This window comes from Battus philenor, unplaced genomic scaffold, assembly GCF_028537555.1.
Source record: "Battus philenor isolate CCGP_79_NKW_IND1 unplaced genomic scaffold, ilBatPhil1.0.hap1 SCAF_7, whole genome shotgun sequence".
In the NCBI taxonomy this organism is placed as follows: domain Eukaryota; kingdom Metazoa; phylum Arthropoda; class Insecta; order Lepidoptera; family Papilionidae; genus Battus; species Battus philenor.
In genome coordinates, this window is record NW_027181737.1 from 13,484,859 (window position 1) to 13,500,822 (window position 15,964).

The 15,964-nt window shown below is 33.6% G+C and overlaps 1 protein-coding gene across 1 annotated transcript; it reads left to right on the forward strand.

Moving 5' to 3' along the window:
* Positions 1 to 7,979: 7,979 nt before the first annotated feature.
* GC (gamma-glutamyl carboxylase) lies at positions 7,980 to 15,069 on the forward strand. The gene is made up of 8 exons (XM_068774621.1): positions 7,980 to 8,136; positions 8,323 to 8,478; positions 9,230 to 9,395; positions 9,571 to 9,756; positions 10,741 to 10,904; positions 12,174 to 12,622; positions 13,689 to 14,184; positions 14,699 to 15,069. Exons 1-8 carry the CDS (start codon positions 7,980 to 7,982, stop codon positions 15,067 to 15,069), a joined length of 2,145 nt encoding a protein of 714 aa, XP_068630722.1.
* The last annotated feature ends 895 nt before the right edge of the window (positions 15,070 to 15,964 follow it).

Genomic DNA, 15,964 nt, shown 5'->3' on the forward strand with positions numbered 1-15,964 from the left:
ATTTATTTCTAAAAGTAAGTAACCAAATTATTGTCAGTCTGGAAATATTCAGTGCTACCGCAACCTCTATACCGCGCTTTAGATATACGAGAGGGGATGAGTCAGTTCGCCGTTAAAGCTCGGGGCGGCGGTGTTCACACACCTTTTACCTTCGCGCCCACCACGTCGAGTTACTAAGGCGCGGTACAGCGATTTCGGTAGCACTTGATTTCTAATATAAAAGCAGCGTGAATATTCTTCTTATGAAGGAATATATTGCAGGTTTACTGTGCATGTCATTTTTGATGATTTTTATATTTTAGAAGGCTTTGTTAATCGATTACATACATAACTCTTATATGATACGAAGTTCAATAGTTACTCAAGACGCTCTCGGTTGTATTACACGAATAAAACGAAGCCATATAGCAGTTTTACAATAAAGAGAAACTAAGTGGGACTGCGATGTGATAATGGCGGGGTAAATTAATTGGTTCCGTCATGAACGTGATCACTTCTGTCTTATTTCAATTCATTTGTTTTTTTTTTTAATTTGTAAATTTTTATTTCTAATAAAGTTAATGCGACTTTATTTTTTATTTTATTTCAAAGCATCCATATAGCAATGTACCGGTTATTAATTTATTTATGAGTTTTCATCTTTACAAAATTTATGCGTATATATGTTTTAATTTTTGAACTATGAACCGAACAAGAATTTATTCTGTATTTGTTCTTAAGAATGTTGCAGATATTTAGATATTGTATAAAAAATATTATTTTGCAGTATGACATTGTAAACAACCGCTTCGTCATTCTACATATTATTTGTACTTTATTAATAAATATACACACAGTCCTGCCTTAAAAACCTGTCCACTATCTAAAATATCATAGTTTCAGAAATTAAATTTATGAAAATAATGTAGTTACGAGATGGCGAAGTTACAATGTTTACTACGCACGTATCTTTAGCGCTTTCGACTTATTCAGTTTAACCAATCGCCAATATTCACCAATAAGTTGATCAAAAATTTAAAAACTCTTTTCTCGGAGCGTTTTTTCCCTTAGTTTCTGTTGATCGTTCTTTGATCGATGATCAAATGAAAATTAACAAAATAATTATGACAAATAAAAATTTATTGGCCTTTAAAAATAGTCGAAATAGGTAACACTATTTAATTTAAATTAATTTTTTTCTTGATGTAGGTAATATCTTTTTTTCGTATTTGATATAGCGATCTAACGTTTGCTTTCTTTAGATTGATTTATGTGAACATTTATATCTGAATTAACCACTTCCAAAAAATAACCTAAAGTGATCGATTACGTTCTATTTCTTCATAGTAATACCCACTTGATCATTTATGGTGATCAATTCTATATACCTTGAGAAGAATGTCATACGAACCCAATTTGATGAGCTCACAAGAAATTTAGTTGATTTTTTGCGATCATTTTTACAATTATTCTTAATTTAATTATTTTTTTTAAATACGCAGTTGCCCTGAATTCCTTCCGATTATACTTCTCAGATCTCTGGCATTTATGATCCGAACAGGCGATAGACTTATCACTAATGTATCGAAGAAAATTTTTTTTAATTTGACACTAGCTAGAGTAATTTATTTACAAACAGTATTTTAATTTAAAGGATGCTTCAGGACGTAATAGGACTTTTCTAGTTTATATTTCATGTTCAAAGGCATACGCTGTTAGTAGTTTTTCATAAAGCGCTCAAGATTCGTGCAATTAATTTTAAATTTTGTGTCTGATTACAATTTGTGACAAAAAAAATCGTATAAAAATTTAATGTTCATTAAATTTTTATACAACGTAAAAATACTTCGTAGAGTAGTCGTGGTGACTTGATATCGATATTATAATTGACAATAAATTAATGTCTATCTCAAACAGTTACGTAAGAATATTAAACAGTTTTAAACCGTATATGTAATAAAAAATAAAAGTGTACGTTGTAGTTAAATTTTGGCGTAAATTAAAATAAACGAATTAATTCTTTGTTTTATTTCTTCCTTGTTTTTATTAAAAAATGTAATTAATTTTAATTCTATTTAGATATGAACTAGAGTCGAAAACATTTTCATGGCCATAATAAAGGCACACATGAAAATAATGTGAAAACTGTAATAATAAATGTGCAGTAGCATTTGATTAGGTACATAGGAAATGTTATTCTTTAACAAACACGTTCAGTTTAAATATTATACTTAGTCTGGCCATGAATACTGTTCATAATTAAAAAGAACAAAACATTAGTTTTGAATTTGGAATCTGTCATTAATACGTAATTGATGACATAACGTAACAGTGCATCGTCGTCAGGCTGAAAAAAGCGGAATATAACTTAGAAATATAACAGAATAGAACTTAATTTCAATAATGCGAACAGATGTTGTACTAACGAACTCACTGCAAAATACAACAAATGCTACTTACAACATGTACAATGTACAACAATGGACACTACATGCAGTGCATAGTACACATAGTACTTACTACACACAGTACATATAATACAGAATGCTTACTAGACACTGAAAGCATACTACACATAATGTATATTACATAAATAATGTAATTGTACTGTGTGTAGTATGCATTCTGTGTGTAGTATGCATTCTGTGTGTAGTATGCATTCAGTGTGTAATATGCATTCTGCGTGTAGTATGCTTTCTGTATACTATGCATTCTGTGTGTAGTGTGCATTCTGTGTGTAGTGTGCATTCTGTGTGTAGTATGCATTCTGTGTGTAGTATGCAATCGGTGTGTAGTATACACACAGAATGCACACTACACACAGAATGCATACTACACACAGAATGCATACTTCACACAGAATGCATACTTCACACAGAATGCATACTACACACAGAATGCACACTACACACAGAATGCACACTACACACAGAATGCACACTACACACAGAATGCACACTACACACAGAATGCACACTACACGCAGAATGCATAGTACACAGAAAGCATACTACACACCAATTGCATACTACACACAGAATGCATACTTCACACAGAATGCATACTACCCACAGAATGCATACTACACACAGAATGCACACTACACACAGAATGCACACTACACACAGAATGCACACTACACGCAGAATGCATAGTACACAGAAAGCATACTACACGCAGAATGCATACTACACACAGAATGCATACTACACACAGAATGCATACTACCCACAGAATGCATACTACACACAGAATGCATACTACACACATAATGCATACTACACACAGAATGCATACTACACACAGAATGCATACTACCCACAGAATGCATACTACACACAGAATGCATACTACACCTAGAATGCATACTATACACAGAATGTATACTACACACATAATGCCTAGTACACACAGAATGCATTCTACACACAGAATGCATACTACACAGAGAATGCATACTACACAAAGAATGCATACTATACAAAGAATGCATACTACACAAAGAATGCATACTACACGCAGAATGGATAGTACACACATAAATTATACTACACACAAAATGCTTACTGCACACAATACATACTTTAAGAAAGGTAAGAAATTGTTTTAATTGAGTGTTATTCGACTACACGAACTCTCTCTACATCCACAAATTAGAGGGGTGACTTTGTCTGGAATAGAGGAGGGAAACATAACTAATCTGTTAGAGGGAGAATCAAGTTAAAATTCTAATCTGGTAAGAAGAGAAAATAAATAGTGAAAATATATGACGTAGAATTTAACAATGCAAAAAGAAAAATGTTAATCATAAAATTAGAATATCAATTATATTAATAAACAAAACTAAACCAATAAAAATAAAACGAAAATAAAAAAGTAAAACTACTTTTACAGTAAGGAAGGTGATGTTAGAAAGGAAAATAAAGTATGGAAAGGAACGAAAGCGGATGTGACGGATAAAAGATAAGGATAAAAAAATTCTAAATTTATTAAGAATATATTGACTGTACGACAGGTCCAGGTAATAACGGTGCCAAAAAAAAGCCTTGTGGATGGACGTTTTACGTTGCGCTTTGTGGACTTCAATTTAAAAATCTAAGGCTTTGGAAACCGTCTGTTCTGCGCGCTATGCTATAGCAGTTACTTCCGTACACCTAGGTATCTCCGTATCTCTCATTTGATCTTGTTGAGAAATTCCGGTTATAGCTCTGTCCATGGGTAGTTGAGTAACAATAAGTTTGTCAATTTAGTTTCAATAGATACAATACTTGATAAAAACCGAAAAGATGGAAACAAAAAACTATACAAGTGTTGAAACAAATACCGCATTAAAGTATCTCTACAGATAACCCACTCACGCCTACATATTGAATTCACCTAAAACAACTCACTTCAATAAACACCGAAGGGGCGTACCATATCATACCTGACAAGCCATGTTCAATAGATTGGAACTACGTAGGAGTTTAACGGAGAATAACATAATTAATGTGATGCTTATTTCCATAAATATCTTCATTATTGCTGTTTACCTAAAGGAGCCTGGATAAGAACGATTCAGTGTGAATACGGCTTTTATACCAGCATCATATCCGGTAAGTTGTGGTTTTTAATTAACTTGTGATATTGTCTATAACTTCAATCATCTTAAAAAGTTTAATAACTTTTAATAACTCCATATAACGGAAATCACTAGAGAACACACAGTGTTTTAAGAAACGATGATTAAATTTTTATACAGAGTGATTGGTTATAAGGAGTGAATCTACAGCTCTATTGCTGTCAATTATGGCACACCTTACCAAAAATTGATATTTTCATATATAATAAATACAGTAATGATAATTTATTTAGTTAACACTTTTTCAAAATTTGAATTGCAGAATAATAAAATTAATTATTGTTTTCTATCTATTCGTGCAGACTTTGTTAAAAAAGATCTTTAGAAGTAAGTGTAAATACTTTAAATCATTTTAATTATAAATGATCACCAATTTAGATCTTTCCATCAATAACTAATTATTCTGTATTAATATTTATGTTTCTAATCACTCTAATTTTAATAATCTGCAATCTGAATTTTGCGAAAGCAATTTCTTAGCATATTTTCATTACGTTATTTATTATTTCTTTCACGATTGATCATTGAATAAGGTGTAGCTGGCATTAGTTGACAGCAAATGAATAGTTCATTTTTCACCAGCACATTCATCGCTTTGAAGCTTTTTACACCTATAACTAATTATGATAAAAGATAACATTTATATATTCAACATTGGAAGTTTTATCAGGACTCTTTTCGATCGTCAACTTTTTTTGTTTTAAATCTACTTTATTTTTGACTCTACTCTGCTTCGCATGGTGTTATAGTTGTGGAAATAATACAGGAATAAATTCCACAACAAAACACAATATAAAAATGTTTAACAATATGGTTTTAACATCTCAATCTAAATAATCATGCGACATCATTGCCAAGGATGCAATCATCATACAACTGGAATTTAAATGGGAGCCTTATGATATATGTATATGCCTCACCCAAAGATATCTATGGGGAGATATATAATAATAGTCACGCTTGGCAGATGGGTTAGCGATTGCAGTGTGGTTTTACGGTACGCAGAGAATGCTGCAGCCCATCCTCTGGAAACCTGATTATAAGCAGTGGCAATTCTATATAATTAATGCACAAAGTGTGAATTATATAATATTGTATCCCGGAAATCGTACCCGCGGTCTACGAAGTCTCAATCCTTTATCGCTAGTCTACTGCTCAATGATGACATTCCTATCTCATCCTTATTATAATTGGGACTCATACTCTCGACTTTGCAATATCAAATAATTTCTAATTAATTAAAGTACGTGTGTACTCTGCTTGTATGTGCAAGTTTATTTTTGGATATTGCCATCCACCGGTGATGTTTGTAATTTATAATTGTGCGGTAATAGAATCCGCGGTCTGCGAACAATAATCAGTTTCTAATAGTAGTTCATATATTTATACCTAGTTTATAATATTGAACTAAAATATAACTATCATTTGTTCATTTTATATTTCGACTGGCACCTCCACCAGCTATAATTATTAACACCTAAAGTAAGAAAAGTTTATTTTTCTCAAAGTGGAATTTATATCGCTACAATTGTAACATTCGAATTTTTTTATTTTTTTAAGCTATCATTTTTTATGCTCATTCAACTGCCATCATGGCTAAAGAGGGTCTTTATTTACATAATAAGTTTTCCAAACTGTAATAATATTGCTACATAAAAAGTCGCCATATGTGAAAGTTTCCGCGGACGTCGTCACAACGCTCAACGAGCAAATGGCTCGTCTCGCCCACTCGTCTCGCTCATTCGCACGGCGTGCACTATATGCGCTCGAGTGAGCGAGACGAGTGGGCGAGACGAGCAAACGGTTGAGCTTTGTGACGACGTCCGCGGAAACTTTCACATATGGCGACTTTTTATGTAGCAATATTATTACAAAACATATTTTTTTTAACTTCCATACTTATTTTTTGTCCATCTCTTAATGTCTTTCATTTACTTCTGTAATTTCCTTTACAATATCTCTCATTCCTTTCCATACATCACTTTACTTCCTTCGCTTTCTCCCAGAGTTTGACAATTTTACATATTTTTAACAAATTAATTAATTCTTAATTCTTATTGATTTTCTTACTATCTAAATCGCAGTTAATTTACTCTAACAATGATTAGCAGCGTAGTGAAGCTAACACTGCTAGAAACATAAAGTGTTAGTTATTTTGATTGACAAGTTTGACTAACCATGTACTGGTCTGGTAAGAGTGCATTAACAACCAGAGGCTCTTTGTTCATCTTACGTACGTAACAAAAAAAAATTAAACAAAATATTAATCAAGATAATAAAATATTGCATTAAATTAATCACTGATATCTTTTTTTAATTTAATTAATTGTCGTAATATCTCATCTGATTGTAATGTAGAGAGATGATTGATTGGTTTCGTAAATCAGATATAAAAATTGTATTTCTTATTACAAATTAATCATCAATATTCTTCTGAAAATAATAAATTGATAATACATATTTGTTTTTTCCTCTCCTTTTTGGGAACTGGCTTTATAGATTTCTATATAAGTTTTTAATATTTAATACTTTTATACATTCTCTTTATTTTATACATTCTCCTTCCTTCATATTTTATCTAGCAACATCCTTTTATACTTCACAAAATCTTCCCCGCACTTACAAATTTTCTTCCATGCTTCACCTTTATTCTCCTCATCTACATTCGAAAATCACAGTTTTAATGAGAGAGAATGAGAATGTAGAAAAAAAAAATCAAAAAACCCTTTTTACCCGAGGCAGAGGTACAAGAGGCCCCGAAAAACGGGTCTCATTATATAAATAAAACGCAACGTGGTAATTTATAATTAATAGGCAAAGCGTGATTAAAATTCCCAGTAATCGAACCCTCGACCTACAATGGCAAGTCTCAGTCCTCTACCGCTGGGATACCACTACTATACCAACACCCTCTGCCATTTTTTATGTCATTGGTACTATAATTGTTAAAATAAGGACCTTTTTAATAAAGGGCTTTCGCGTATATTCTATATCTATTTTATTAAGTGTTTAATGTGATAAAAATGATCGTTTTAAATCGTTTTAAACTCTTAACAGCATAGTACTCTGCTGCAAAAACATTAATTCTCAGATCTGCACCTGCACTGGGCTACCAGTGCTGTGTCAATACTTGACTACGAGGGTTCCATGCAACCTGATTTGATAACAGCCAACAGTAAACTCGATCGATTTTTTTTATCACATTCTCAAATATCTTTGATACACGTTAGAAATTTCTGAGGTGTGTTATCACTAAAAAAAAATTCTGCACTATAATATGAATTACTTTATAATTTATTTATTTATCATATAAATATACGCAGTATCAATTTAACATAGTTGTTACTTAATAATAATAAGATATTTTACAGAAACGAAAATGAAGGAAAGAATAAAGTTACTTCACGATAGATTAGACGCAAAGTTTTTCGAACAATTTGGTTTTCACATCAGTGATACGAATGTACGGAATATCGTAGTCTACATGCACAAACCGAAGCACGCTTCCAGTCTCGCTGTGACCAGGATACTGTTTGGTGAGTTTTTAAACCAATTTATATATATATTCCCATTTAAAGCACTGTATAAAGTAAGTCAAATAAAAACCGCAACTTATCGTATTAGGTTCTATGGATAGATAGCTATATGTTGACTTATTTAAATCTTTTATACTTATAACCAATCACCATCGGCAGTAATTACATGTGGCTTAACTCTTGCAGGTATTGCAATGCTATTCGACATACCGGACGAACGCGGCGGTGCTGCCATGACGGAGAGATGGGGAAGCTCCACCACGTGTCATTTCCCATTGATATATTTCATACAGGCGCTGCCGATGCCTTACATGGCTATCATATACCTCGCGCTGTGGTTGGGTAAAGTAAAAAACAAACAAACTTTCAACTAATATCTGATTAAATAAATTAATGTAAATATCATTTACACGTAATATTATTAACTTTGGATCATATAAAGTGATCAGATAGATACGATAGAAAAATGCCAGAAGGCCTTTATTTTTACAGAAACTAAAATCAACTTGAGCTAGTATAATAGTGTCCTTCAACTTGTAGCAATGGTTGCAAACGTCTCATTATTTCAGAAGAGCTCACAACAAACATAGATAGGTTTTTTTTGCGGTCACTTTTATTGTATCCTACCCCGTTATCGTTTCATCCTAAACACTGCGAAAGCAATTGATACACGAGTTTTATTATCACTTAAAAAATCCTTCAAACTATAAAAGGATTTTTTAGAAAGTTATTATTAAACTTCTTAAAACATATAGCCTGAAATTTATCGTTTCTAATATTTTTTTATCAATATTTTAAATTGTTATTTGAGTAGATGTTTTCAAATTATATAATATTAATACACGTTCAGTTTTTCTAATGATAGTCATTTTATCATAAAACGAAATTAAATATTTTCCTGTAAAAACTTATTCAAAGTTTAATATAGTGAATTGTGTGAAGATACTGGCCATAAATAATATTGGCTTTTGCGCATAAGCCAGGACTGTTGTAAAAAAAAGTTCTTAATGTTTTGCGAAACAATACAATTGGTTTAGTGTCTTATAACCTATTTAAAAAAATTCTTTAAAAAAAAACTTAATTTCTCCTGCAGGTGCGTTGGGAATAGCACTCGGTTATAAATTCCGAGCCAGCGCCAGCATATTCGCTGCTAGCTTCTGGTATCTTCTGCTGGTAGACAAAAGCTACTGGAACAATCACAGCTACCTGTTCGCTCTGGTCGGTTTGCTTCTCTCGTTCACGGAAGCTAACTGTTATTGGTGAGTTGCTGATCTGACTTCACGTGTCGCCATGTCTAAATAAAAAAAAACGGAGGAACTTTTTACATTCTATTTCAAGAACGTCTCTAAAGAGACGAATGTAATTCGTTAATTTATCTTCACCTCTGTACAGAACATTTCTAGATTTTGATTTTGTGTTTGCTTACTAAAACAGGTCATTGGACGCTCATTTAGAACCATCTCTATCGTCACAAACGGTACCGTACTGGAATTACTTCATCTTGAAATATCAGTTTTTCATCCTCTACTTCATGGCTGGAGTTAAGAAAGGCAGTGCTGAATGGTTGTCTGGATACTCGGTACTTAATCTCAGCGAGCACTGGGTGTTTAATCCTATCAAGTAAGTTTATCAAAACTATTTTTTTTTCTAGACAATATTCTGGTTTATACTTATTGCAAATCACTAAGAAATATACACTCAAGATTGACAGCGACATAATACATCTTGCACACATTTCTTCACCATCATCATCACCATTTCAGCCATAGGCCGGCCACTGTTAGCTGTCCTGTAGATTTCCAAAAAGAATGGTTATGAGACGCCTACATCCAGCGTTTTCTAACGACCTTAAAAATACATTGCAATGCGTACTTCTTACAACCGTTTAATGATAATTCGACTATAGCATCCAATATATCAATATTTTAATTCCAATGTTTAATGGTTTTCGAGTGAAATCCGTACACGAGGTTTTCTCTCGGAAGCTCTTTCATACTTAATGCGACCTCCGCTCAAAGGATCGAAAAGCTTGGTTCCTACCCATCAGACGAAATATCTAGTGTAACAGCTCAGCAAACGTTTTCATCAAGTATTGTTATTATAAATGTTTATGCTAGACCTCCTCAGTGCAACTGCAGCTCGTTGTTACTATAAACAATTTCCTTCTGGTTCCTAACCGTTCATCAAAACTGAAATTGTTTACCAAAACTTTCGACACTTCATTATAATTTTAGTCGTATATTGTCATCCGGATATAGAGGAATGCCCCATAAATTCCAAAAAACCGGTTACAGCCTCTACTCACGACTTTACAAAGATCGCCTGTCATCCTTACCAATTTGCGATCTAGACTCTAGAACCTAAATGCCTATTAGTTCAACGCGCTTAGTGGGTTACCCATTATAAAACATTCTTTCGTTATTACTTTGTCTGAGACAATCTATACATAAAATTTTTTAACTTTTAACTTCTGGAATATAAGAATCATAAACAATAATTGCAAAATGTCTACGTCAATATACTACAACATCTGAAAGCTGGTCATTGGTAACTTTACTGCGACTATATAATCTAATTGAGAACTAAAAATCAATACTGTTGCAGGTTATTCCTCACGGTTCGACAAACGGATTACCTGATAGTGCATTGGTTCGTATTCGCGTTCGACCTTACGGTGGCTTTCTGGATGATGTGGTCACGCACGCGCCACGTCGCGATGATATTCTGCGCGCTCTTCCATTTGATGAACAGCAGACTTTTCAGGATTGGTTTGTTGTATTTTTTTTACATATACGAGTACATTTATTTTAATAGTAAACAGATATTGATGCATGGATTGCTCAAGATTGATTGGTCATTTCTAGAAGATCATTGTTCTGATTGATTTCGATCTAGATATTGGATTTGAATAGTATTCAGATTCAAAATCACATTCTTGTTCTATATTAGGCTATTTCTATTATTTAGGCTATTATTCATAATTATAATTTTAGCCGTAGAGCGTCTCAGCAGTGGACGTCTTCATTAATAGGCTCGGCTGTTTACTTTGTGAATGGTTATACCACGCTCCGCATGCCGGTCTCTGGTCTCCAGTCCAGAACCATAAGGTCCTATGGCAACTATCTTTTGTTCTCTGAGGCCTGTTCACTGCCATTCCAATTTGATAGTCTACTAGGATATGTCGGTTACATTAATTTGTCTACAAATTTCCTCATTCCTGATTAGATCTCTTAAAATAATCCTGAGAATCCTGATTTAACTGAATATCATTCTCTAATAGTTTTAGGCGTTACCATGCGTAATTCCATCTTAACTAAAGACACTAATATATATCTACTTCCGCTATGCAGCAGTAGTCGTGCAATGAAGTGCACTAGTTAGTTCATTCTACACGTGTTTCACCCCTCCACGAGGCATCCTCAGTAGTTGTTACACCGACCAGTGCCAAAAAAAGTGAAACTCACTCCGGTGCTCGTGTAACGTGAATTAACAGTGATAGTTGTGTTTCGCATTGTTTGCCGCACGCGCATTTATCAGCGAGCTGGCGGGCGGTGCACTTCATTGCACGACTACTGCTGCATAGTGGAAGTGGATATATATTAGTCCCTTTCTTAGTTAGAATATTATTCTGTTATAGGTACATGTTTCCTTGCCTTCTAAAGTTTTCACTCATTATCTAACACATGCCTCTTCTAATCTATCACGACAGCTTACTATGAATTGTTGAATATCACATAACTTTCGGATTCTTGCTCAATCTTGCTATAAAATGAACACAGGAAATGTCGAAAATTGAACTCTAGATCTATCGTATGTCTTTAACTACTACGTTCCAACTAATCTCGAATTTGGAGCTTTGATATTCTTTAAATTAGTCAAATAAAAAGTCTTCATTGAATTTCTCAGAAAGTTCTAGATTTCCGAAAAAAAAATGAATGACATACATATCATTACAGGTTCAAAAAGTAGTGACATAAGTACGTAATTACTGTAAGTGTTATTGGAAACAAAAACGATAGATCCTTTTAAAATTTCAGGTATGTTCCCTTGGGTGTGTCTAGCGACAATGCCACTATTTTACCCTTTCCACTGGCCTAAACTAGTTGAAAGCTATCTCAGAAAAATATGTTCAAAAAGCAAAACAAAACTAGTGAAATGGATTTTTGCGCTTAACAATAAACTTGTAAAAAATGACAATGTAGCTGCAGAAGTTACAAGTAGTAAGAAAAAAGAGAATGAAGAAGAAAAAACCATCGATGAAGTTTCGAAAAAAGATTTAGACAATCAAATCGAAACCTTGGAAAATTATAAAGAAAGAGGCGTCAACGGAGAAAATAATGACAGCAACAAAATAAGTAAAATTTCTAAAAGCGAACCTGCTAACACAGAACTAAAACATGAACGTAAACAAACGATGACGTGTATTGTAATAGGTTTATATGTGGTATCACAAGCTTTTCTTCCATTTTCACATTTTATTACGAAGGTAATTTTAATGAGTTATTAAAATATATTTAAACAATAGACGAGATGAAAATTTTCCGCAAATAATGAATGTTGTTGGATGATTAATTTTTTAATGTTTCAACTACAATATTTCTCAAGATTTTGCTTATTTAATACCTTATTTTTTAACTTTTATATTATTAAACATAAATGTTTTATGTAATTAAGTGAAATATAATTAAATAAATTCGTAGTAGCTACCAATTCATTGGGTCCTGATAATACGAGAAGAATAACCAAGAGAAGCGTGTAGGTAAAAGGCGATAGTAAGGCAAACTATCGCAGATCACAGGTAGCACAGTTTGTTTTAAAAATTACATATTTAAGATTACTAAACCTATTAGATGGTCAGAGGCCCGAATGAACAACCTGCTACTGTAAAAGTAAGTTACACGTTAGTAGTAGTTAGTTGTTCCCGCTTCCAATTAATAGAAAATGGGCTTCGTATTGTTCTTCTTCGTATACTTTCCAGGTAAACGCTTAATTACGAATAATTTTATAAGCGGACGTAGCTTGGTCCGCGGCAGGGGCGGCTCTAGCTCGTGTAACGCCCGTGTGCAATGAAACTCTGGCGCCCCTGTTAACTATTAACTTTGCCGTCGTAACAAGAAAGTTTTTTCATATTCCAACAAGTTATTTTATAAGTAGATATAGCTTACAGCATGGTATTAGTTACGGCCTTTCTTCTTATGGCGGCAGAATAACACTCATTGTTTTTATGCCTTGCGTTTAAATACGTGAAATTTGGTTTCTTTCGAGTTGAAACAAAATGTTCGAAAAAGAAACCGCCCATAGGGCGCTCACGTTTGACAACTGCCGCCACCGCGCTGGCTGGCCGTTTCTGTCATATTATTATTGTACCGTGATGATCCAAGACAATGCTCTTAGCTGTCTCAAGGAGCACCGCAGCGACGCCCGTGTGCATTGCACACCCTGCACTATAGGTTAAGCCGCCCCTGGTCCGCGGTCTATGATAATTCATTAGATTCATAACGCGAACAGACTGTAGCACCATAGCCTATTTTCATTTAGTGATCTGTTTCTAGGGTTACAACAACTGGACTAATGGTCTTTACGGGTACTCTTGGGACATGATGGTTCACACGTGGGACGTGCATTCGGTCGTCGTTAAAGTCGTGGACAACGAAAGGAACGCAGAGTTCTACGTCGACCCTTATCACTTCACGGGTAATGACAGATGGAGCAGACACGGAGACATGGTACACCAGTATGCACGATGCTTGAGGGATAATATATACAACGAAGTAAAGAAACGTAATTGGAATGATCCCAAGCATATATCTGGTAACATCTCAATATATATCGATGTTTGGAGTTCCCTCAACGGTAGATTCACTCAAAGAATGTTCGATTCCAAAGTGGATATATTGAACACATCCTGGTCACCGTTCGCGCCTGTTTCATACCTGATGCCACTCTTGGACGAGGGCTTGGATTGGAGAGAACGATTGTTCGACATACGAGAAGTTGTCCACTCTTGGAATAACAAAAGCGATGTTCTGTTTATTGCCGATTTTCCTGGTAAGTAAATTTGAGGAATTCTATAATAGAACTCGTAATCTGTACTAAAGATACTTTATTTAGATTAGGCTTTTCGTTTTAGATCAGTCAGAACAGGGATTTCAATTTCTATTAAATTTTTCACTTTCTTTTATTATTTTTATTCTCTTCTTCCATTTCTCGCAATAACTATCTTTCTTTTACTTTCATTCCATAATTCATTCTATTTTTCTCTTCCGCTTTTTTAACCATTCATCCATCCTCATTCACTGCAGTTAGGTCTAATTACTATTTATAATATCACAGATTTTATTTTTATTTTCCTCTTATACATACGAGTATATCACAGTTCTTATTGTACTCGTATATATCACAGTTCTTTAATTTATCACGATTACAGTTCTCATTTTTTCTTGCCTGTTTTGCTTATTTAATAATATTTATCACAGTTTTTGCTACTAACTTTCAGAACTTGAGGAAGGTTTCTCTTCCTTCTTCTATCATAATTATAATATGATTAAACTTTTTCTTACAGGATACGTATACGAAAGATACATTCCTACTGAGCTCAGAAATGTTACACTCACTATTCTGGACGGGGTAGTTGTCCACGAGCCTGAACTTTCACCCAAAATGATCAGCAAGTCCAATCAGCTTGAAGGAGGAGATTCTATAAATCTTGCTTCTGGAATCTTCCATAAAGTTCACAATATTGGAAAAAAGACCGCTTTTTACATGTATACCTTTTACAACAGTACTGATGTTGATAGCACTGTCATCAAACCGGCTCCAAAACTGCCGATCGCAAATGAACTTCTAAGACGCTTCAACAACATGAAGCGTTTTTTGAAAAACATAATTTCAAGTTTATTGAAGATATATTTTAAATTATCTAAATGTCAGTAGATTATATGCTGTCTTTCCACTGCTTGTTAGCGATTATTTTAGTAAATAACCGTGTAATAATGTTAATATACATAAAATGTATAATTTATATATAAGGACGTAATTTATTTTACACCTATTGTACTTGTGAAAACTATCTTAAATTTCTTAATAGCAGTTGACGTCAAAATGGACAGGCCTTAAGCAAGCAGAACAGATAGTCGCTTGGGCCTTGAACTGTGGTTCACGGTTCGACAAGCACAGCGTAGTATGTCCTTCCACAAGGTGAAAAAACGACTTTGTTAAATTCGTTGGAAGAAGCTAGACGTCCAGCAGGGGACTTCATATGGCTAACAATGATTTTTGATTTTGGTTAAATAAATCTGTTTTGCAATATGTATTGATTTTTAAGTGATAAGAAAAATAAGAATGAACAACAGTGGAGTCACATAAAAAGTAATGCTAACACCGATTTATTCATATCAACAAATGCAACTTACCATCTGTTTCCATCTGTTAATTTCTCCATGCCCCTGATCGTAGAGTGCTACCAGCCTTCGAAAATAATCCACTTTTATTCCTTAAAATTTTAGTAGCTCTTTTACATGTGATAGAAGCCCACTGCAAGGCCTAGGCATTCCCCAAAGATTACGCGTCATAATAATTATTATTATTCGTTTAATACACTTTCCCATAAGTTCAGGTCAGTAAGTTTAAAATTTATAAGGTCATTCACTGTGTAATTACAATTCCAGCGTAAAATTGAGTATACATATAACGAAAATCTAAGGTTTAAGGATATCTGGTTTAAAAACCTGATTATGTATAAACTTCTTAATTCGAAATGCTTTTATTGTATTTTCTATGTTATGATATAATTGTCTCTGCTAATATAGTCTTAAAAACACATTTAAAC